We start from the raw sequence: 23,815 nt of genomic DNA on the forward strand, positions 1-23,815 counted from the left end.
AAAGAAAGAAAGAAAGAAAGAAAAGGAGAGAGAGAGAGAGAGAGAGAGAGAGAATGAGATATCCGGAGATAGAGACAGATAGAAATGCAAAGTGATAGAGCAACAGAGTCCCAGAATCAGACAGGGAGGACAGAGACACAGAGAGAACTAGAGACACACACAGAGACAGAGAGAGACAGGGACAGAGAGAGAAAGAGAACACACACACACACACACAGAGGAGAGACAGACACACACAGAGAGAGACAGAGACAGACAGACAGACACACACACACAGAAAGAGAGAGAGAAAGAGAGGGGGACCAAAAGAGAAGGATCAGGGAAGGCATGGTAGGAGAAGAGGGGTTAGAATACTAAGAAGAAACACGGACCCTCAGAACAGTGACTATGATGGGGGGGGGGCTTGACTCATAAAGGACAAACACTCAAAGACCGTGGATATACTGACAAGTGTGGGGTGGGTGTCGCTGACCAGCAGAGAAGGCAGTGACCCCTGTCTGCAGCCAAGTCCCTCTGGTGGGGACAGCTGAGGCCCTAGTAACCTGAGCCCCCAGCACCTCCCCCCTGTTGTATTTATAGCACTGGTCTGGTCCCCTGCCCCCAGATCTGAGTTCCAGGGAGAGGAGGTCATGGGCTGTTGGGGACAGGATTCCTTCACTGTCTTCCACAGCTTCTGCATGACACCACTGTCACACCGTTCTGCCTGCACTGTTCCCAGTGTTTACCTTGCAGGCAGCCCTCTGCTCCTGCATCCCCCTCTCCCAGAGCCCCAGGTTTTCCCAGCAAGACTCTCTAAACGTCCAGCCTTTGTGCTAAAGATGCCAAACTTGAGCTTGTCGAGTCCCTGCCCCCCCCCCTTGCCATGAAGACCCTTCCACTACCCAGTCCCGAGCCAGAGGAGCAGGAGGGGAGGGGCAGGCAGGGAGTGACCAGAATAACTTAGGCTCTGGATAAATTTAGCCACAAGAAGGGGAGGGGACAGACCCCATTGGCCCAGCAGTGGGAAGGGAGGTCCTGGAACCAGGGTCACAGCTGCAAAGGGGACATCCTCGGAGGGTCATCCAAGACCTGAGGAAGATAGAGAGGCAGAGAGTGGGAGCTATACCACGAAAAAAGAGGCAATCTGAAAGTCAGAGCCAAAAGGCGCAAGGACCCATCAGAGGCAGCTGGAGCCAGCCTGGGCAGACGCTCAGCTGCTAAACGTCCCCATGGGCTTCCAGGGGCCATGGCTGCACACTTGTCTCCTTTGGGCCACAGTGGCCATCCTGCTGGTCCCACCAGTGGTGACCCAGGAGATGAGAGGGGCCGGTCTGGGCCTCGGCAACTGGAACAACAATGCAGGCATCCCCGGGTCCTCAGAGGACCTATCAACTGAGTTTGGTCACCACATCCACCGGGTCTATCAAGGTGAGAAGGACAGAGGCAACAGAGAAGAGGATGAAGACTTCTCCAGGGAATATGGCCACCAGGTCCAAGACCACAGGTACCCTGGCCGTGAGGTTGGGGAGGAGAATGTCTCTGAAGAGATCTTCAGAGGGCATGTTAGACAGCTCCACGGGCACCGGGAACATGACAATGAAGATTTAGGGGACTCGGCAGAGAACCACCTCCCCAGACAGAGGAGCCACAGCCACGAAGATGAAGATGGCATTGTCTCCAGTGAGTATCACCGTCACATCCCCAGGCGTGCCCACCATGGCCATGGAGAGGAAGATGATGATGATGGAGGAGAGGAGGAGAGGGTGGATCTGATGGAGGACTCTGATGATAATGAGCACCAGGTCCATGGTCACCAGAGCCACTCCAAGGAGAGAGATGAACTCCATCATGCCCACAGCCACAGGCACCAAGGCCACAGTGATGATGATGATGATGACGATGATGATGATGAAGAAGATGGTGTCTCCACTGAGCATGGACACCAAGCTCACAGACATCAGGATCATGAGGAGGAAGATGATGGGGACTCAGGTGAAGACAGTCACGCCCACAGAGTTCAAGGCCGAGAAGATGAAAATGATGATGAAGATGGTGACTCTGGTGAATACGGACACCAGACCCAGGACCACCAAGGCCACAACGAAGAGCAAGATGATGATGATGATGATGATGATGATGATGATGATGATGGTGAAGATTCCACTGAGCACCAGCACCAGACCCAAGGCCACAGGAAGGAAGAAGATGAGGATGAGTCAGGTGAAGATGATCATCATGTCTCCAGGCATGGACACCGAGGCTATGGAGATGAAGAAGAAGATGAGGAGGAGGAGGAGGAGAATGGAGATGAGGATGGAGATGAGGATGGAGATGATGACTCTACTGAGCATGTGCATCGAGCCCACAGACACAGAGGCCATGAGCACAAGGATGAGGAGGATGACTCAGAAGAAGTCTACCATCATGTCCCCAGCCATGGCCACCATAGCCACCAAAATGAGGAAGAGGAAGATGAGGCTGTATCCACTGAACGTTGGCACCAGTCTCCTAGACATGCTCACCATGATCTCGGACATGAGAATGAAGAAGAGGTAGCGGTCAAGTACAGCCACCATGTTGCAAGCCACCGACCCCAAGGCCACCACGCTGACATGGAGGAGGACTCTCTAGAAGAACACATGAAGGAAGTCCCAGGCCATCGCCACCGCAGAGTCTCCAGGGGGGGCCATGAGGACCTTTCTACTGAGTTTGGCCACAAGGCTCCCAGCCACAGGCTACAAGACCAAGATGAAAGGGTGAGGCAGGGTCACAGAGAGCCTGTTCAGGGAGGGATTGGTCATCAGCCCCTGCAGCCCACAGGGCCGGGTTCTGGAGAATCAAGGAAAGAAGGTGGCCACAGCTCTCAAGAGGGAGATGAAGACCCAGAAGAGAGACAAGCCCATAGTGAGGAGGAGGAGGAAGAAGAGGAGGAGGAAGAGGAGGGCCATGGCCTCCCCATGAGCCAGGAAGATGAAGAGGAAGAAAAACATAAGAAAGAAAGCAAGGTAGGCAGGGCTGCAGTTTCGGCTCCACTGAGCCATCATAAGAAGCAGGAGGAGGAGGAGGAGGAGGAGGAGGAGATCCTGGAGGAAAACCTACTACCTTTCACCATTATCCCAAACCCACTGGCTGGGAGAGAGGTGGCCAGAGAAGGTTCCAGTGAGGAGGAGAGCCGTGAGGTCACAGGTAAGTGACCTGGCTCCACGAGTGGGGGGTGGGGGAGGGAGGCAGAGGGGGCCAGCTGGAGTCACTGTTACCCTCCTGTCCCCACAGGTCACCAGGATGCCCAGGAGTATGAAAATTACCAGCCAGGGTCCTTGTGTGGCTATTGTTCTTTCTGCAACGTAGGTTCCTAGCCCAGAACTGCCCAACACACCTGGGGTGCCATGAGGGCCGTGGGAGCCTGGGAGTGGGAGGAGCAAAGCTGGGGGTGGGGACACTGGGGAAATAAAGGTTAAGGTCTCCAGGTGAGGGTCACAGGGTGGCAGGCAGGTGTCTGTGTGGGCACTGACAGGTCCCACACTCCAGTGAATGGGTCACATGGGCTTGGGGTTGTCTAGAGATGGAAAACCAGGGTGGGTGGGGTCCCCAGAGAAGAGAGGGGCTCTGAGTTCACACATAGAAGTCAACAGCAGAAGTGATCGTCTCCCGAGGGATTTGGGACTAGGGGTCCCTCTAACCAGACGCTTCCTATTCCCAGCGATGTACTGAATGTGAAAGCTGTCACTGTGATGAGGAGAACATGGGTGAACACTGTGACCAGTGTCAGGTGAGACCTTCCCAGAGCTCCTAAGCTCGGGTCCCAAGCTGGCAGGGACCACTGGAGTGCCCAAGGCATAATCCTGTCCTTACATGCTTCATGCCTCCTTCCCGTGTGACCCTCTACCTGGCCTCAGACCCTGGGTGGTTCTTCCTCACATTTGTCCCTGACTCAGTCCCCTGACCAGGCTCTCTCCCTGCCCTCAGCACTGTCAGTTCTGCTACCTCTGCCCGCTGGTGTGCGACACGCTCTGCACTCCAGGTGAGCAGCAAACAGGGAGAGGCACCCACCCACAGAGGGGGCGGGCCCAGCAAAGTGAGGCACCCACCCACAAAGGGGGCGGGGCCCAACAAAGGGAATCCTAGTGGGGTTGGAGCCAAGCCGAGCTGTGAACCGAGGCTGTGGTCTGAGGTTAAATGGGTGGGGTAGGGGGGTGCGGCCATGACAAAGGTCAGGAGGGCAGAATCAGATCTCTCAGGCTAAGACTGAGGTGATGTTGCTGGGCAGTCCAAGAAGTGAGTGGGTAGGACCAAAGTAAATAGACACCGAGGGGCGGGGCTGCTGGAGGGGCCAAAGCAAGAAGGACGGTGATTGAATTTGAGGCAGGAATTAGAAGGGCGCTGAGCACCACATTTGCGCACTGCCCTGAGTGTTCCCCCTCCCGGAGGTTCCTGAAACCTTTTCTCTCTCTGCTCCCTCACAGGAAGCTACGTTGACTATTTCTCCTCCTCTCTGTATCAGTAAGTGTGGGGGCTGGGCCGGGAAATAATGCAGTTCCAGGGACCCGTTTAGAGAAGGGTTGACCCACTGTGAGTTAAAGAGACAGCCTGGACTCCATGTTCTCGTCTGTGAAATGGTCAGGCTCATGATGGCTAAGTGGCTTCTGCACGCTGGCTAACTAACCTTCGTGGTCTCCTGTCCAGAGCCCTGGCTGACATGTTGGAGACTCCAGAGCCCTGACCTGGCCGTCTGGCAAGAGCTGCATCTATTTCTCGGAATAAATGTGCTCCTAGAAACATCAGTGTCCCGCGTGGGATGTGTCCTGGGGAGACAGAGGGCAGGGTGAGGCAACGACCTCTCTCAGAGAGCCCAAAGCAGGACAGCCTCCACCCCTTGATCTGGAGGTGGTTGGTTTGGATTCATAACACCTTAAGAACAAAAGCTGGGACTGGTGGCACACACCTTTAATCTCAGTGCAGAGGCAGAGGCAGGCGGATCTCTGTAAGTTCGAGGCTAGCCTAGTCTACACAGTGAGTTCCAGGCCAGCCAGGACTACAAAGTGAGACCCTGTCTCAAAAAAAGGCTGGTCACCACCAGAGCTTTTGAAACAGTAGGTCTTTACCCGTGATCACTGAGTAACGCCTGGAGCCAAGAGGCCGAATCGGGGTGGGGGCTCCCCCATTGTCCGTCCTCTCCCCAGCCACATCGCCAGCGGCATAGTTGACAGAGGGATTTTCCCATGCAAACCCCGGAGCCAGAGGGGAAATGGGAACGCAGTGCTGGCGTCCCTGACCCTTGGGCACAGACACCGCCATAGCACGGGCGCGGGGAGGCCCCGGGGAACACGAGACAGGGAGGAGGGTCAGGGAACCCCGCTTGCAGATGACCCCCGAGGACTGGCGACAAGACGCAGCGGGGCAGGACTGAGTGGCACGGGGTGGAAGGGGAGGGGGCGAGGCTTGTAGCAGCGAGTCTCCCCTCCCCTCCTAGCGGACGGAGAAGGAAGACTTGGGCCCCGCGACTGGGCAATAGAAAGGGGAGGGGTGGCATCTCCCCGCATGCGGCCCGAGAGGGAAGCCCCGCCCCCTTTCCGCAGGTGCAGGGCGCCTGACTCCCATTCGAAACGGATCATCAATAAATTACAAAGTAGAGAAAAGGGAGACGGAAGTTTGGGGTGGGATTTCTTCCTGTCCTCTTCTTCGGCTGCCCCCTTTTAGTCCATTTCTTGTGGTTTGGCCCAGTCCCTTTGGGAGGCGGGAACACGCACACCCGGCTGGTGTGTATATAGGTGGTGCAGTCCGCAGGGCGAGCTCCCTCACGGCGGTCTCACGGCTAGACAATGCTCTGGAAAGGAGGGGAAACGTCCCAGTCTTCGGAGGGGGTCTTCATCGGAGTGAGAGTGAGGTCACTTGCATTGAGGTCAGACAGTTCACAGAGTGGGAACCATCTGGTATGCCATCCCGCGTTCCCGTTGCTCCACCCTGAACCCTAAAAATCACCTAGCAGCGTCCTCACCTGGAGGTGCACACTAGCAGGAGTAAGTCCGGACCGAAACACCATCTGCTCGCGAACTCCCAGAAGTCTGGCCTAGAGAGAGCAACAGCGCTTTAACCTGGAACTACCCTAGTCTCCCCCAGGGAATCCCCCAATCCTTACTCCTGGAGAATGGCTATGGAATTGCTAGTCAAAAGCCCTCCACTGAGCCACACACCCACAGTTCCTCAATGTGGGATTCTAGGCGGTTCCTTCACCAGTGAGCTACATGCCCAGCCATCTTTATACTTTTTGAAGCAATCTCACTAAGAAGCCCTGACTGTCTTGAACTCTTCTGTAGCCCAGGCAGGTAGGCTAGACCAGAAGATGGAAGGTGAACAGGGTCTGGACTTGACTTTTTAGAGTCCCTTACCTTCAGGCTGCAGTTTGCGGAGAGGAAGCCCCGGCGAGCCTAGGGCTCCTGCTGCAGCTGAGCGAAAGTTGGGGGGTAACATCTCGGCTGAATCGGGGGTTACACCCCGGAGGTCCTTCTCGCGGAACATCTTCCTCCAGGATGGGGAGCGGCTGAAGGACTTGGCACTGTCCTAGTTATACGATAGGAGCCAAGGTGAAGGAGGCCGACACAAGTTCCGATTCTACCCCTCTGCATCAATCGTGACCCTCACTAAGTTCAGCCTCCAACCACAATTGGTTGGCACCGCCGAGCCCCACCCCTTCAGCGCTGATTTGTAAGACCTCATTGCCACGCCCACCTCCTCCAGCCGTCTGTCCGTGCCTAAGGAAATGAGGTTACTGAATTCTTTCTCCAGCAGTTGCCGAGCCTGGAAAAGGAAAGGGGAAAGAGGTTAGTTGGAGCATACAGGTGGGGGGTACCCAGCATGTTGGAGGACCAGCCAAAGCTCACTTGTGCATTTTGCGTAGGTATCTGTAGCAGCAAGGCCAGGTCGGAGTAGTCGAAGGTTTCATCCAGAGCCAACAGTGCGCCGTGCACCCCACTCTCCGTGAGATTCGTAGCAAATTCCTTCAGGCCAAGACCAGACACCCAACCCATGACCCGTTCGTTGGACCACACCATCACGTCTGGGGAAGAAAGGGACGCTTAACTGTGCACCTCCCAGTGGCCAGCCTTGCCAAATTAACCTAACCTCGTTTCCTTTCCTAGCTAAGTCTCTATGCTGGCTCCTTCCCTCATCTCTGGCCAACTAGGCTTGTTACTCTATTTTCCCTCCCTAGCCACGCTCCACACTGGGAACAGCGCCTCCTAGAGAAAAGGTTCATATTCTCCCTTGGCCTATGTCCGGCTCCACTCCTTGTGTGATAGCGCGCCCCAGTGGCCATGCCCATCCAGTCTACATAACTCCACACTCAATATCTAGCCACGCACCCATGGTTCCACCCTGTTTCCGGTAGTTCTTGGTTTCTCAGGCTTCCCCCCTTCCAGTTTGTCTCTCCACATCCACATGGCCCCCTCACCTCTGATTTGGGTTTGGCTTTCTTCCCTCCTCCGCTCCAGGTCCTTCCGGTCATAGTTGAGCCGTTTCAGGCACATAATACCATAGTGCAGACTAACCCTGAGCAGTGGGAGAAGCTGAATCACCTAGGAGTCTTCCCATGGCCACTATTGTTGCTCTTATAGAACTCCCTCCCTCCCTCCCTCCAGTGTGTGTGTGTGTGTGTGTGTGTGTGTGTGTGTGTGTGTGTGTTACCCATACTAGGCAAAGGCACAAATCCCCAGTGCCTAGTGGTTACTGTGTTTCTCTCTCTGTCTCCCTCTCTCTCCAAGATATTTTTTTTAACAGATCCTGTTGCGGATGGTTATGAGCCACCATGTGGTTGCTGGGATTTGAACTCCGGACCTTCAGAAGAGCAGTCGTGTGCTCTTACCCACTGAGCCATCTCACCAGCCCTCTTCAAGAGTCCAACAGTTCCTGGAGTTAAATTCACTCTATAGTCCAGGCTAACCTCAAATTTGCAGTCCTCCGACCTCTGCCCCCTCCCCCCAATAGCAGGTCACCAGGACTTCTTCAGATATCAGTTTTTCTAAGAACCACCCATCTTTGGTTCAAGGCGCACCAAGAGAAAATTTAATGGACCTTCCCATTGGCCAAAGCCTCTCTAGGGGTGTGACTTCTTCCCCTTGGGCTATTCCCATTGGCCAGGCAGCCCCCACCTGTGGAAGCTGTCCACCATCTTGAGTTGGCCTCGCAGTTCCTTCTTGTTCAAATGGTCCAACATCCGCGCATCAACTAGCGACTCCATGAAGTAGCTTCGGTACTGGGGCAGCCCAAGGCTGGGCAGCCAGTCGTTCCCCACCCACTCGTGGTTCATGTCGCCATATGCCAGGATCTGGGGCCATGGGCAGGTGAGGGAAGAGGTCAGGCCCTCTTGTCCCTTCCCATATGTATAGGGAAAGGATAAAGTTCAGCCCCCATCCCAAGTTAGTTCTCACCCCACCACTGGGAACACTGGGCCAGCTGAGGGTCTCATGTAGCCCAGGCTAGCTTCAAACTTTGGGTGAAGCTAAGGATGACCTTTAACTCTAGACCCCCCCACCTCCACCCTTTTGAGTGCTGGGTTACAGATGTGTACCCCATACTCCAGGTTGATGCTGGAACTTAAGACTCTATTCTAGGCAAGGGCTCCACCAACTGTCCCCCAGCCCTGCAGGTCTGCATCCACTCGGCCCCAACATGACTCCACCCAGAACGTCAGGACTTCAGCGTGGCTTTCTTGCCACCCACAGACATCACTGCTGCACTACACGGAAAATACTAGTTGAAGCAGTCCAGTTTAGGATACGGCTATGAGACAAGCCTCTTGCAGCTTTAGGGCAAGGAAATAGACCAGAGCTCAACCAGGTGTCTCCACCCCTGGCAAGCTCAGGTCGGGCACCCTCTGTCTCTCTTCTCCAGGCCTCGTTGTACTGTGTCTTCCCCACCTCGCACTGTCCTGGCCCACCTCGAGGCCACCATAACTATCACAGCTGACACTGTGCCAAGCCCCTGAATGGTACACGTAGCCCTCTTCCCCTCTTCCCCATCCCCTCAATGCGGACCCTCACATCACTGGGCAGTTCCTTCCGGTTCCAGCAATCCCACAGTCCCCAGCTTCCAAGCAACCCACAGGCATGGAATGATAGCCCATGCACCAGGCTGGAGGTAGACACTGGGGACTTCCACTTTGCCCCCCAACACACACACACCAGTCGCTATGAACACAAGAACTAGGAACAGCTGAGCTCCACGCTGCAGCCTTCTCCTCCTCCGGGGCAGGGACTTAGAATGTTCAGACGAGGGGTGGGGCGCAGAGAAACAGAAAGACCATGCAGCGTGCACAACCTGCTCATGCGTCCAGCCCTCCCTGCACCCCTACCTGCTCCCAGCTGATCTCCTTGGTCTCCTGACCCGTTAGTGGGAAGAGGGGGAGAGAAGGGGTGGGTTAAGGGGATAGGCAGAGGAGAACGGAAGGGACAGACGATGCACGGACAGACAGACTCCTCCCGGCCCCCACACCCAGTAGGAATAGTGCCACCCCCAAGACCACCAGCAGGAGGCACTCACGGGTTTTGTAGCTGCCGTCAGAGACTCCATCTCCTCGTGTGTCATCCACACGTTTCCTGTGGGCTGAAGGGCGCAGGGAGTTAAGGAGTGGGGGATGACACAGGGTACAGATGATCTCCTAATCAGTCGCCGCCTCTAACTCATTAGCTTATGCTCATTCTGTCTGGGGTTTCAAAGACGACTGACAGAGGAAAGAAACGACCCTGTCTTTGGCATCGTCCATGCTGAGGCATAAGAGTTGGAAAGGTCAAGCAAGATGGCTCAGCAGGTAAAGGTGCTTGCCACCAAGCATGATGACCCGAGTTCTATCCCACACGGCGGAAGGAGACTGCTAGCCATCACACATGCTCTACAGTGGACACACACACACACTCACACACATGCACAAAATTTATTTATTTTATAAATATAAATTTATTCATAAAAGTTTAATTAAGGGGCTGGTGAGATGGCTCAGTGGTTAAGAACACCGACTGCTCTTCCAAAGGTCCTGAGTTCAAATACCAGCAACCACATGGTGGTTCACAACCATCCATAACAAAAATCCGATGCCTTCTCCTGGAGTGTCTGAAGACAGCTACAGTGTACACACATATAATAAATAAATAAATAAATAAATAAATAAATAATAAAAATGTAAGATTTTAAAAAAAAAGTTTAATTTAAAAAAAAAAAAACCTTTCAGGGCTGGAGAGATGGCTCAGTGGTTAAGAGCACTGACTGCTCTTCCAGAGGTCATGAGTTCAAATGCCAGCAACCACATGGTGGCTCACAACTGTCCGTAATGAGAAACAAACAAACAAACAAAATCTATGGGCCAGAGCAAGTGGGGAACGAGAGGGAGAAGAAAAAGGGGGGGTGGGAGAAGAGGAACATGTGTTGACTGGGCAGTAGTGGCACAAGCCTTTAATCCCAGCACTTGGAAGGCAGAGGCAGGTGGGCCAGCCTGGTCTATAGAGTGGGTTCCAGGACAGCCTGGTCTACACAGAGAAACCTATCTCAGGGAAAAGGCAAAAACAAAAGTATGTGTTGCTCTTGCAGAGGAGGCTCCAGGTTTGGTTCTCAGTGCGTGCGCGTGTGCGCGCGCGCACACACACACACACACACACCACAGTTCACAGCCATCTGAAACTCCACTGCCAGCAGATCTGATGGCCTCTTCTGACCTCCAGGGGCACCAGGCATATTTGCCCACTCATCCACGCAGGTAAAACATTCATACACATAAAATTCTAAAGAAGAGTTCGGGGTTTTCTTTTTTCTGGGGGGGAAAGGGAGGGCTGGGTCTTTGATGTCACCTCTCTGGTGTCATGCACAGTGAGGACCAAGAAGGTGATAGCAGATGCAGCAAAGGGAGGGGAGTGTGCCCTCAGGAAGAGGTTTGCCGCCCATGCTGGGCGACCCCTGCTGACACCCGGCCTAGGAATCATGAAAGCCCCGGAGCACACAGTGAACATATGTAACCCTGGGAGCCTAGCGTGGTGGGGCAGGCCTTAATCCCGGCACTAGGGAGGCAGAGGCAGGGCTGCAAGAGCAAGACAAGTCAGAGCTACATAGGGAGAGACTGTCTCAAAGTAAAGAGACAATGGATTCTCTCGGCATTGGCATTATCGGGAATTCTCCAGGAGCTAGGGCCTTCGCTCTCCAGGTCTGTGACAAGAGGCTCACAATAGGTTCCAGGCCAGCCTGGGTGAGCCTCAAAGGAAGACCTTATTTCAATAACATCTTGGGAAAACTGCATATGGATAGACTAGCAGATGAAATGAACAATAATAGCAGCACCGTGTGAGCCAAGATTGTGGAGGCCCAAAGGAGGAAAAGACGTCTGCTGGTGCCATTTCAAGGGATGACCTTTTTGTCTTGTCCTTAAATTACACTCAAGAACCTAAGAGAAGAAAGGCAATGGGGGTGCATGCCTTTCTCAGCACTCGGGAGGCAGAGGCAGGTGGATCTCTGTGAGTTTAAGGCCAGCCTGGTCTGTAGAACAAGTTCTAGGACAGAGAGAAAACCAAAACCAAACCAAACCAATCAAACAAACAAAAAGAACCCAAGAGGCAAGCAGGCAGATACATGGGACAGAGAATTTACAATAAAATTAAGACATATCTATGTGGAATTCTCTTCTCTGTCTTTTCAGTACCCGAGTCAAGATTGAACCTCCAGGGCTGGAGAGCTGGCTCAGAGTTAAGAGCACTGACTGCTCTTCCAGAGTCCTGAGTTCAATTCCCAGCAACCACATGGTGGCTCACAACCGTCTGTAATGAGATCTGATGCCCTCTTCTGGTGTGTCTGAAGTCAGCTGCAGTGTACTCACATATGTATAAAACATAGAATTTTTTTTTAAATTGAACCTCCAACCCAAGCTTGCTAAGCCAGTGCTATAGCACTGAGCACTCTTCATGTTATAAATGTTTAAACGAACCTTTGCTTATTTTATGTGTGTGTGACGTGGCACTTATGATGGTCACAGTTATAGGAGTTGATTTTCTTCTTCCCTAGGAATTGACTTCGGGTGTCAGGCTTGGTGGCCAGAACCTTCACCCACTGAGCCATCCATCTTGCATGACCCCTCTTTTCTTTTTTTAGTATGAAGCTCACCAAATAACCCAGGAGCCCATGCTGGCTTCCAACTTGCCATCCCTGACACAGGAACCATGCTGGCTTCCAACTTGCCATCCCACTGCCTCTGACACAGGGACCATGCTGTCTTCCAACTTGCTATCCCACTGCCTCTGACACATGTACCAATACTTGTCTGCGTGTTTGAGACTTCTTAAGAAAAAACTGGGTCTAGGCATGGTGGGGCTGGCTCAGGAGGCAGAGGAAGGTGGATCTCTGTGAGTTCAAGCCCAGCCTGTTCCACATAGTGAATTCCAGTCCAGCCAGCCCTACATAAGTGAGATCTCATCGCAAAAGAAATGAAAAAAAAAAAAACAAAAAACTGGTGGATGTGGACGGTCTCTTGGAAATGGTGAAAATTCCAGAATGGGAGTCTTGGGTGGGGGTTGGGGGGCACGTAACAAGCCAAACGAGTCCCTGCAAGAGATGTCCCCTGAAAAAGGAACTCTTGTAGCCCCCCCCCAGGACACATGGAGCCAGGATTGGTGGTCTCCCGGCGAGGGGCAGAGCTGGGCAGCGGGGTGTGGATTGGCGGGCACTCACAGTGCGTGAGGAGGCAGGAGCCGAGGGCGACGTGAGAGACACCATCTCCTGAATGGCGAGGCGCAGCTTGAGCCTGTGAAGTGGATTGCTGATGCCGATCTCCCGCTGGATCTCCGTGTCTGACAGGTTGGCCATGATGGCACCGCTCTTGACATTGGCCCGGCAGGCGGCCACGTACCACGCAGGCATGCCCACCCAGAGCTGAGGTCACGGGAAGGCGAGAATGTGGAGGAGTCCGCGGGGGTGGGGGGAGAGAGAGGGGAGACAGATGGAGAAAGTTCTCAGGCATAGAAACAGATGCGGCAAGACAGAGAGAGGCACGTGGGAGAAGATGAGGGATGAGTATGGACAGGACAGATGGAAAGACGGACACAAGTCAGCAGAGACAGGGAGAGACCAGGAGAGACAGATGGAATGCGCGGGGGTGGGAGGGAGAGGAAGTGGATTCCCTCAGAGCCTTGGGTCCTGACCTCCCCACCCGCCCCACGTCTACTGTCAGCTGAGGATGGAAGCCTGGTGCGTGGCTCAGGTTTATAATCCCAGCATTCAAGAGGCTGAGGTAAGAAAGAGGATTGCGGGGAAACTGAGTGTAGCTTGGGTTACAGAGTGAAGCTCTTACTTAATTACAGAACAAAAACAAAAGCTGAAGTGTGGGGGGGGTTGGGTTAATAACTCTACAGTAGGGTCATTTCAATGTCCGAATACCTCCAGCCAGGAGACCACGGTGGGTCCATCCCAGGCAGCAAAAGGCAGGCCCTGGCGACAGGCCTCTTCCAGAAGTTCATGCCTAGCAGAGAAGGTAGACAGGAGCGGGGAACCCTTCTTGTGGGCCTCCCACAGGTCCATCTTTGAAGGGCCTTTGAAGAGTGCAGCCAGACAGGATGCTCCCCAAACCCACCTTCCCCACCCAGACAGCAAAGCCACAGAGAAAGGTGTTCCCAGATTCCCTGGAAAGCAGAGGGTCACCGGCTACGGGCCAGCCACTGGTAGTCTCACCCCACAAACCCTGTGGACACTCACTTCCTCTTGTTCCTCCTGTCCTTATCTCCTGGGCCAGTCAGCTTGGCTAGCCCCAGAGGGTCAGTGGCCAGTGTCTCGTCAGAGGGTGTCCCGGCTGGTGGCAAAGAAGTGTCAAAGTTAGTGAAGTCTTAGGTCAGGGGAGTGCGGGTGGCGGCTCACACCTGACATTTCCCACACACTGGTTCTGTGCCACAAAGCAAGTTCCAGGCCAGTCCAATTTACACAGCAAGACTAAAAGACAAGGCCTGGTGCGCTGCTGCACACCTCTGATCCCAGCTTTTGAGAGTCAAAGAGAGGAGGAGCTCTGTGGGCTTGAGGCTAGCCTGGTCTACAAAGAGAATCCCAGGACAGCCAGAGCTACATAAGCAAAACCAGAAGGAAAAAAACAGACTTCATGATGCTGTCCTCGGACCTCCATATGCACGCACTGAGAACACGCAGAAGATTATAATACGTAAGTTTAATTTTAATAAACGAAGTATTACCTAATGAAGACAGAAATCGATTTCTGGCAAATGAGAAAGTGGGAGGAGAGGAAGGAAGACAGAGAGGGAGGAGGGGAGGGAGGAGGGGAGAGAGGGGGAGAGGGCTGACATTATAGTGCTCACCCAGAGAAACACTCTCCCGGCCCGGGGGTCCCATCCGGCCCTTCTCTTTCTTGCCGAAGAGCCTGCCTATGGAGGACTTGATGCTCTTCCTCTTGGGGGCTTTGTGGAGGGAATCTGGGGTGCTCTCACTAGAGACACAGGACAGACCCTGGAATGAGTACTGTCCCCCACCACTCAAGTCTTTGTCCCTTCCCCATTCTCGACCCACATTTCTGCCTACCTTCCCCGGGGAGGTGCTCCATCTTCCGGTGACCCCGCTTGCAGTGCCAAAGCCTGGGCCATCCTCTCAAGACGGGCAGAGCGGGGCGTGGGTGGTGGGGTGTCTCCTGGAACGGCCGGGCCCTCCCCTCGTGGGACACCAGCTTCCTCCTTAGGGATATGGTTCTGGGGACAGAGACAGATGCAGAACTGGCTTGAAGATCATGTCGGGACGTTAGTTGTGGGGTAAGAGAGGGTGTCTGAACTGTCTCTTGCTTGTGTATTAATTGGAGGTAACCTAGATCAAATGGGGTAAACGCCGAGCCAGAAAGCACCTTTGTGGCAGACGACAGGTGTGGAATAGGTGTAACCTCCAAGAAAGCTAAAGGGGCTCAGGTACTCAGAACCAGAAAGCAAGATTTACAGAATAAAACAAAAAACCCAACTGCATATGATTTTGACTTCCTCCGAGGTGAATTCTCCTCCTCTTCCTCTCCTTCTTCCTCCTCTTTTGTCTCCTCTCCCTCGTTATTTTGAAATAGGATTTCACTATGTAGCCCAAGTTGGCCTTGAACGCACAGCAATCCTCCTGCCTCAGCAACACAAGCACTGGGGTGACAGGTGTTGAGTTACCATACCCAAGTTCTCAAAGGTCATTTAAAGATTATAGATCTCAAGTGGATGTGAATTTAAAAATAGTGTCAGGCATTGTGGAGGCATCCTGCACTCAGTAGGCAGAGATAGGCATGTCTCTGTGAGTTCGAGGCCAGCCTGATTTCCACAGTGAATTCCAGGGCTACAGTCAGGGCTACAGAGTGAAAGCTTGTCTCAAAAAATAAAACAAAGGAATCTACAAATAATAATTTAATTACATTGTGTGTGTGTGTGTGTGTGTGTGTGTGTGTGTGTATGTGTGTGTGCCCTACACCTTTGTGGTAGATCAGAGAACAATTATCAGAAATAAGTTCTTTCCTTCTACCCTGTGGGTCCCTGGGATTGAACTCAGGTTGTCAAACTTGGTGGCCTTTAGCATCTAAGCCACCCCCCCCCAGGAATATTTTGAGTCCATGCAGCTGGGTGTGGTGCAGCTTAGACCAGGTTAGACACTTAGAGGGATAGCTTGACATCACAAGTTCCACAGCAGCCTAGGGAACACACCAAGACTCTGTCTTTTAAAAAAGGAATTACAGCCGGGCGTGGTGGTGCACACCTTTAATCCCAGCACTTGGGAGGCAGAGGCAGGCGGATTTCTGAGTTCGAGGCCAGCCTGGTCTACAAAGTGAGTTCCAGGACAGCCAGGGCTACAGAAACATAACACATGAGACCAAATCACATAGGCTTGCCAAGATGGCTCAGTGGGTAAAGGACTTGCTACCAAGTTTGATAACCCGAGTTCAGTCACCAGGATATACCTGTTAGGAGAAAACCAACTGCTGGAAATTGTCCTCTGACCTCCATCAGGGGTGCTGTAGCATTCTCATGAATCAACACACACAGACACACACACAGACACACACAGAGATACACACAGACACACACAGAGATACACACAGACACACACACACACACAGACACACACACAGAGACACACACACAGGCACACACACACACAGACAAACACACAGAGACACACACAGACACACACACACACAGAGACACAGACATACACAGAGAGACACACACAAACACACATACACAGACACACACACACAGACACACACACACACAAGTATGCATTCACATACACAGAGACAGACAGACAGACAGACAGACAGACAGACAGACACACACACACACACACACACACACATACACAGACACACACACACAGACACACACACACACAAGTTCAAGTACACTCCAGCTGACTAATTAAGTCTCCAGAACCAGCCTATTGTCTGGTCAGACTTTTGAGAAAAGCTGAGGACACTCTGGAGCCCATTGTGTCCAGGCTCTGGTAGCTATCTGTGGGAAGTTCTGTATCTGACCTCTGACCTCTCCCACTACACTGGGCTGGGGTGACAGAGAGTACTCACGGTCTTGTCAGTACCCTCCCGGGCAGGACTGGGGGGTGCCAGACGAGGGGTGGAATGGCCGGAGCTGGGAGGTGAGGGGCTGGCGAGGGTGGAGGTGGTGAGGGAGGGCGGCAATGAGCAGCTGCTTCGGTACCGGCCCAGCGAGTCAAGGCCAGAACTGGACACCCGGCTCTCCAGCTCTTCCGCACGCTGCTCCGTCGTCTCTTTCTCTTCTTGAATTAGCCTGGAAGAGGAGAAAGAAGACTAGGTGGAGGGGACAGGGAGTCACAGATCCCAAGTGGCCAGAAGGCTGGGGAGGGGAGGAGGGTGTGGCTCGGAGAGCGAGGCGACCTAAGGATGCTCTGGTGGGCCAGAGACCCATAGCTGCAGCAGCTCAAAGGGAGCCAAGAAATCCTGAGGGTCTCAAGAAATCACTGAAGGCTTTGGGCTGCGTAGTGGTGATTCCTATCAGTTAGAAGATGTTAACCAAATGGTTGCAGCAAGCCCTAGGCGTGTGACTCCGTGGTAGAGCACCTGCCTAAGATCCCCCAGTGAGGGGCTGGTGACATAGCAGCAGAGGCCTCACTTGGCGTACACAAGGCCCTGGGTCCAACTCCTCCCCAAACAACAAATTATAATTCTAAAGACAGTAAAACTACTATAGGAACAGACAGCGTTCCAAGAGCCAATCCTAAGATCAGAGTGAACTCAAGGCCAATCAGAATGATCTAGAAGGTCATAGATTCATTCAGCACAGGAGAGTGGGTAGATAAAGTCTGAGTTAGAACGTGATCGGGTCTGCTTGTTTCCTGGGGCCCAGAAAGAATTCATGAGAAGAGAAACTGCCAATGCGGGTGGTTTCTGGAGGGCAGGTGAAGCTGTCGGGAACACTGCGCTGTTAGCTAAAGACTCTTGGAAGGCGTGGTTAAGTCGTTCTTTCATTCCTCCTTTTGTGTGTGTGCGTGTGTGGTTACACCTGTGCTATGTGTGCTTTTGCGTGTGTATGGGCAGTGTGTGGATTTGAACGCACACAGAGGCCTGAGGTTGACAGAATCTTCATCAGCTCCTCTCTACCCTGTTTACTGAGCCGGCGTTTCTCAGCCGGACACAGAGCTTGCTGGCACGGCTCGCCCTGGCAGTCAGCTTCCTCCTGCAGTCCACCCTGTCACCTGAGGCTGTCATTTCAGGTGAGCCAGCTAGCCCTCCTGACATTCATATGGGTTCCAAAGGATCTAAACTCCAGTCCCCAAATCACGCACAGCGATCACTTTAATCACTGAGCCATCTCTGAAACCCCTTCTTTCCTCCGCTTTCTTTCTTCCTTCCTTCCCTTCTCTTTCTTTCCCTTTCTTCTTTGCTTTTCCACCCTAGGGTTGGAATCCAGGGCTCCTCAGAGGCTCTACCAAGTACACTACACTCCCAGCCCAAACCGAGGCTCTTGATTTCAGTGTAAGGATGAGATTTGTGGGGTTTTGGTTGCTGTTGGGACCTTCTGTTGAGATTCTTGCAGTATCAGGAGGCTCTAGGACATGGTTATATAGAGTCGTGGTTTTCCTGAGGGTTCTCCTGCGGATTTGAGGGGTAGGATTGTGGAACACACTCTTTGGTATAAGTGCTGGCTTAGGGACACTGACCAGATAACAGAGGCGATCTGTGGCTGCGGACTGTCTCTGGGACAGTTGCTTGAGGGCAAAGGGGAAGTAGTCAGGCTTAGAGAAAGGGTGCGGCTGACTCTTAGGAGTTTGTGGGCTGTGGGGACAGCTTGGGCAAGGACTCACTTGATTTCCTTGTTGATGGCTTCCAATTGCTCCTGGAGCATGATGGCGAGTGTCTGCACGTCAGCTTGCCCACTGGGGGACAGCAACTCAGCCCCGAACATCCCCTCAGCCTCCTCTTCATCTGAGCCGTCCAGCTCTCCAGGGAACGGGGGTGGGATGGACCCGGCAGGGGCAGACCGATCCCAGTCCTGTCCCTGTAAATGGGGATTGAGGTTGGTTCCTGGCCTTGCCCACACTCCTGATCCTATCTGCATCCCACGATGCTCTCCCAGGCTAGACCCTTCCTTTATCTTTGCATGATGGTGGTGGAGTCAGATTGTCACCTAGGCCCAGGTTTAGATGAGCTGTGTCCCTAGGGTCTCTCTTAGCAGGACTCTTTCCTGGACTTAAGAGATAGCTCGATGAGTAAAATTCTTGTTGCACAAGGCTGGTGGCCCTAGTTCAATCCTCAGGTCACATTAAAGGTAAAAAGAAAGAACCGAGTCCACAGAGCTGCCCTCTGACCTCCACAGGTGTTTTGTGGCAGGTGCACCCCCAATAATGAGTTTTTAAAGTCTCGTTTTTGTGGTGGCGCACGCCTTTAATCCCAGCACTCGGGAGGCAGAGGCAGGCGCATTTCTGAGTTGGAGGCCAGCCTGGTCTACAAAGTGAGTTCCAGGATAGCCGGGGCTATACAGAGAAACCCTGTCTCAAAACAAAACAAAACAAAAGTCTCATTCTTTTCTTTAAGAAAAAAAAAAAAATTGGCTGGACAGTGGTGGCGCACGCCTATAATCCCAGCACTTGGAAGGCAGAGGCAGGTGAATCTCCAAGTTCGAGACCAGCCTGGTCTACAGAGTGAGTTCCAGGACAGCCAGGGCTACTGATTCACACCTAGCTCCTTTTTATTCTTTGAAATGTGTGCATACGTAGCAGCTGGAGCTCTGTCTCCTCATTTGCTGTTCACTTCATTCTTTTGAACTTCATTTTTTCTTTTTAACATCTTTTCCGTGTGTGGTGGGGCCATGTGCAGGTGCTGTGCTGTGCATATAGAGGTCAGAGGACAACCTTTCTGAGTCATTTCTGTCCTTCCACCATGTTGGGCCTGGGCATTGAACTCAAGTCCTCAAGCTAAGCTGCAAATGCCATGACCCACTGACCCATCTCCCTGGCCCCACCTTTTTCTTTTCCTTTCCTGTTGGCTGTTTCAGACAGGGTCTCACTGCATTGACCTACCTGCCTAGGATGCTTGGATATAGAGATTAGAAGCACTTGCCAACGGGCCCAGCCCCACCTTGTTTTTGAGACCGTCCCTCACTGAATCTGTAGCTCACTGTCTAGGCTGGCAGACCACAGGCTTTAAAGGTTCTCCTGTCTGCACCTCCAGAGCTGAGCCCAGAGGCGCAGGTCACTACATCTGGCCAGGGGTTTTTTACTAACTATGCTTTCTCCACAGCACCAGTCTTTCGTTCTTACTGGCTCCTAACTGTCCTTAAGCCACGCCCACAGCACGACTCCTCCCTTTTTCCCAGTTTCCCAGAGCCAACCAGCTTCTCTTTGCCTGGCCTCTTTCTGGAATTCGCCACTCTTCCTCCATCTTCAGTACTCACCGAATACGTCATAGGAGGAGATCAGACGTGCAGGCAGGTGGATGGTGGTGATGGAGGTCAGGAGAGAAGAGAGGGGGTCAGAGAGACGGGGTTTTTCATCCCAGAATCCTCCTGTGTTGCGCAGATCCAGCTGCCCTCCCCATCACGACCCCTCTCTATCTAGGCCCTAGAGGTGGCTACTGACCTTGGAAGACTCGTCCTTGGCCCCCGACCAGCGGCCTCTCTTGCCTGCCCGGCCACTGCCAGCCCCATAAGGATCCAGAGGGGCACCAGAAGGTAAGGTTGGTGCCTGGGAGTAACGGAGCTCCAGGGCACTGCCAGGAAGGGACCTGTGAGTACAGGAAAGACCAGAAAAGGATAGAGGTTAGGAGTCACAGGGACCGGTCCGCTTGCGCCGCAGGCGGCAACAGATGGGTTATTTTAAAAAAGAAATTGTGGCTGGACAGTGATGGCTCACTCCTTTAATCCCAGCACTAGGGAGGCAGAGGCAGGCGGATCTCCGTGAAAAGCCCCGTCTCAAAAAGAAGGGGAAGAGGAGGAAGAAAAGAAAGCAATTGGGAATGAGATGTCTTATGGGAAGTTTGGGGGATATGATCAAGATATGTGTATGAATTTGTCGATTTGAGACACGATTTCTCTGTGTAGCCCTGGCTGTCCTGGAACTTGCATGGTAAACCAGGCTGACCTCGGACTCAGAAATCCACCTGCCTCTGCCTCCCAAGTGCTGGGATTAAAGGTATGCACTACCACCTGACTAAAATATTCTTAAATATAAATAAACAAAATGAATAAAGCTGGACCTGGTGATGTAACCTTGTAGTCTCAGCTACTTGGGAGGCTGTGGCAGAAGGATCACAGGTTCAAGGCCAGCTTGGGCAACTTAGTAAGCGTCTGTCTCAAAGGGAAAAGCAAAAAGAGTCTAGAGATGTACAGGAGAATTTCCCAGCGTGGAGCTGAAGGTGTGGCTTGGACGCAGAGTCCCTGCCTAGAATCCCCCAGTGAAGGGCTAGGATATCTGGCTTGGTGATGATAGCATGAGTCCCTGGGGTTTGATCCCCAGTACTGTAAAAATTAAAAATAAGGGACGAGGGGGCTGGAGAGATGGCTCAGTGGTTAAAAGCACTGGCTGCTCTTCCAGAGGTCCTGAGTTCAATTCCCAGCAACCACATGGTGGCTCACAGCCATCTGTAATGAGATCCGATGCCCTCTTTTGGCATACAGGTATACCTGTAGATAGACATTCATACATAAAATAAATAAGTCTTTCAAAAAACTAATAAGGGATGAGAGTTGAGACGAAGGAGTGGAGAGGATGAGCTTGCCCCAGACAGAAAGGGCAGGAAGCGCTTCTGTCACCTGGAATAGGAGGAGGGCGGCCTCCCCCGGAGCTGGTCGATCTCCATCTGCATCCGTTCCATCTCAGCCAAGAGCTGCTCCTGTGGAGAGGAGAGAGAGGTATGAGGCTCGATGCCACTGCTATGAGGAGCAGGCCACTCGATAACTCCCCATTAAGTTCCGGGCCCCACCTTATTCAGCAGCAGCTCATCTTGAAGTTTCTTCATGTTAGCAATCTCCTCACTCAGGGAGTTCTGTGGGGGCAGGGGTGAAATGGAAGGTCAAAGGCAGGCTGCAGGGGTTGTGGTCTAGGAAAACTCCGCTCGTGGAGTGACCAAGCAAACTGGTGTCTTCCCTCACAGAGCAGAGTTTGTGGGTCTGGAGGTCTCAAATGACAGACCTGAGGAAGATGTATGGGCCCTTGGACGGCAGTGGGAGGCAACCCCTGGTTGTCAAAGGTCTGGGGTAGGGGTGGGAGGGGGCGCACCTTCTCCTCCAGTGCCCCCATCCGTTCCTTGAGGTGAAGCTGTAACCGCTCGTTGGATTCACTTAGCAGCTTGTCCACCGTTTCTGACAGTCGTTTATTGTGGTCATCGTTCATCTTCTCCCTCTGCCGGGCCTGAGCAAAGAGAAACAGGGCAGAGACTGTCAAGCGGGTCCTTCCGAGATCATTTCCTTTGTTCGAAATCATGCCCCTCACCTAAGCCTCGCTTCATCTTGATTCCTATTTAGCCCCTCCTTAACCCATCCCTCATCTCAACAAAGCCAGACTCTGACTCTTCATCTAAGTCCCACCCACTACTCTCAGTTAAGCCCCAACCTCAGTCTCACCCAATCCGGCCCCTCATCTAAGCCCCGCCCCCTCATTTTAGCCCCTCCTCTGAGATGTCCTCACTGTGCCCTGACTCCCATGTGTACACTTAGCCAAGGACTCAGCTAAGTCCAACCCCAGCTTGAAGCGCCATCTACCAGCCCCAGCCCCTTCATCTAAGCCCTGTCCTTACTCTCAGGCTCTCTCTTTTAAGCTCTGATGTCATGTAAACCCCACCTAGCCTATCCTCTCAGTTAAATTCTGCACAGTCCCACCCCTATCTAAGCCTCATACATAGCCGGGCGTGGTGGCGCACGCCTTTAATCCTAGCACTCAGGAGGTAGAGGCAGGTGGATTTCTGAGTTCAAGGCCAGCCTGGTCTAAAAAGTGAGTTCCAGGACAGCCAGGGCTATCCAGAGAAACCCTGTCTCGAAAAATAAAAATAAATTAATAAATAAGCCTCATACATCCCACCCAGTTCCTTCCGGTAAGACCCAGGAGCTCCACCCTTCATTTAAGTTCTGTCATTCATATGAATGCCATCTAATTTGCCCCCTCAACTAAGCCTTGTCCCCACCCAGGCTGGCCCCTCATACACACACACACACACACACAGGTAAGCCCCGTCTCCACATCACTGTTCCATACGCTCCCTTGGCCCTCTCACCCGCTGCAGCTCCTGGTTCTTCTCCTCCAGCTGTGCCTCCAGCTGCCGAAGCCTCTCCTCAAAGTTCCCATGGCGTTCCTCAGCCTAGTGGACAGGACCCGTGGAGCGTGACTTGACTCCACCACGATCCCCGCCCCTGCACCTCTGGCCCCGCCCCTTGCCAGGCTGTCACCTTGTTCAGAGCAGCCACGCGCTGTGCCAGCTGAGCCTCTATCTCAGGTAAGGTCTCGGCCTTCTGCAGGGTCTGTTGCAGCTTCTGCTTGGCGTCATCCAGCCACTCAGCCAGCTGACGGCTCTTCTCTTCACTCTGGGAGAGAAAGAGGCAGAAGAGCCAAGGGGCTCAGTTACCCAGCCACAGCATCGTCCCATGGTCTCCTGGGTCTCTTGCTGGGTGGGCTCTCACCTGTCTGTACAGGGACTCTTTGCTGGCCAACTCATTCTCTAGCTTGTCGTTGGCATCATGTAGAGATGTGGCCTCACGCTGGGCACTCAGGTAGCGCTTCTCCAGTGTGGTGATGCGTTCTTCCATATCTTCCCGCTGAGCCAGCGCCTGCAGAGGTTATAATGGTATGTGCGGACTACAACTCCCAGAAAGCCTTGTGGCATCAGAGGCCAAAATCCCAAGACAAGGCACTCCAGGGTTTATAGAAAACAAGCTCTTTGCTCCATTCTGTGTCACAACTTTTAAAGCAGTTCTGGCTTAGAGCCTCCAGAAAGATGCTCGGGGCGTGGTGACGTCACATTCCTGCCATCCCAGTAGGTGGGAGGCTAAAGCAAGAGGACTTTGAAGGCCGGCCAAGTTCAAGGCCCACCTGGAATACATAGGGAGACCCTACCTGATTAAAAAAACAAAACAAAAAAAACAAAGACGTATGGGATACAGCCTTCACTCAAGCCACACTTCGACATAACACTGTCCTACTGAGTACTTGCTGGGATCTCTCTGGAAGGTTCACACCATCTCTCAGAGGGCTACCAGGCTCGCCCAAGCTTAGACGCCCAGAGAAGATAAGCCAGAATCATGCGGGAGATAGACCTTCCTGGGGCTGTCGTGAGGAACCTTGTGACAGAGGCAAGCAGCCCCTGCCACTTGCCAAGCTGATGAGGAATCAAACATTC

The 23,815-nt window shown here is 53.0% G+C and overlaps 2 protein-coding genes across 5 annotated transcripts in view; one reads left to right on the top strand and one right to left on the bottom strand.

Annotated features, from left to right (window-relative positions):
• Positions 1-1,006: 1,006 nt before the first annotated feature.
• Positions 1,007-4,753, top strand: Hrc (histidine rich calcium binding protein). Its single transcript, XM_021217292.2, has 6 exons — positions 1,007-3,165; positions 3,253-3,323; positions 3,680-3,748; positions 3,946-4,000; positions 4,443-4,479; positions 4,663-4,753. The coding sequence occupies exons 1-6, from the start codon at positions 1,209-1,211 to the stop codon at positions 4,697-4,699; spliced, it is 2,226 nt and encodes a 741-aa protein (XP_021072951.1). The 5' UTR covers positions 1,007-1,208; the 3' UTR covers positions 4,700-4,753.
• A 155-nt stretch (positions 4,754-4,908) lies between these two features.
• The window catches only part of Ppfia3 (PTPRF interacting protein alpha 3), a 28,702-nt gene continuing 9,795 nt past the window's right edge, over positions 4,909-23,815 (bottom strand). Inside the window, exons 8-30 of one of the 4 annotated variants that reach the window (XM_021221944.1) lie at positions 23,100-23,246; positions 22,869-23,003; positions 22,697-22,780; positions 21,706-21,837; positions 21,410-21,472; positions 21,240-21,319; positions 20,068-20,212; positions 18,295-18,482; positions 16,538-16,760; positions 14,524-14,687; positions 14,304-14,431; positions 13,696-13,789; positions 13,381-13,462; positions 12,676-12,876; positions 9,514-9,576; positions 9,326-9,352; positions 8,124-8,299; positions 7,427-7,524; positions 6,858-7,033; positions 6,706-6,774; positions 6,366-6,537; positions 5,975-6,046; positions 4,909-5,803 (exon numbers count right to left, since the gene is read on the bottom strand). In XM_021221944.1, the coding sequence (XP_021077603.1) occupies positions 5,988-6,046; positions 6,366-6,537; positions 6,706-6,774; positions 6,858-7,033; positions 7,427-7,524; positions 8,124-8,299; positions 9,326-9,352; positions 9,514-9,576; positions 12,676-12,876; positions 13,381-13,462; positions 13,696-13,789; positions 14,304-14,431; positions 14,524-14,687; positions 16,538-16,760; positions 18,295-18,482; positions 20,068-20,212; positions 21,240-21,319; positions 21,410-21,472; positions 21,706-21,837; positions 22,697-22,780; positions 22,869-23,003; positions 23,100-23,246 (2,706 nt within the window). In that variant the 3' untranslated portion in view covers positions 4,909-5,803; positions 5,975-5,987. Of the gene's footprint in view, positions 5,804-5,970; positions 6,047-6,365; positions 6,538-6,705; positions 6,775-6,857; positions 7,034-7,426; positions 7,525-8,123; positions 8,300-9,325; positions 9,353-9,513; positions 9,577-12,675; positions 12,877-13,380; positions 13,463-13,695; positions 13,790-14,303; positions 14,432-14,523; positions 14,688-16,537; positions 16,761-18,294; positions 18,483-20,067; positions 20,213-21,239; positions 21,320-21,409; positions 21,473-21,705; positions 21,838-22,696; positions 22,781-22,868; positions 23,004-23,099; positions 23,247-23,815 lie in introns of those variants that run through there. The other 3 variants (XM_029537179.1, XM_029537185.1, XM_029537182.1) reach the window with 3 other exon arrangements.

Source organism: Mus pahari, chromosome 1, assembly GCF_900095145.1.
Source record: "Mus pahari chromosome 1, PAHARI_EIJ_v1.1, whole genome shotgun sequence".
In the NCBI taxonomy this organism is placed as follows: domain Eukaryota; kingdom Metazoa; phylum Chordata; class Mammalia; order Rodentia; family Muridae; genus Mus; species Mus pahari.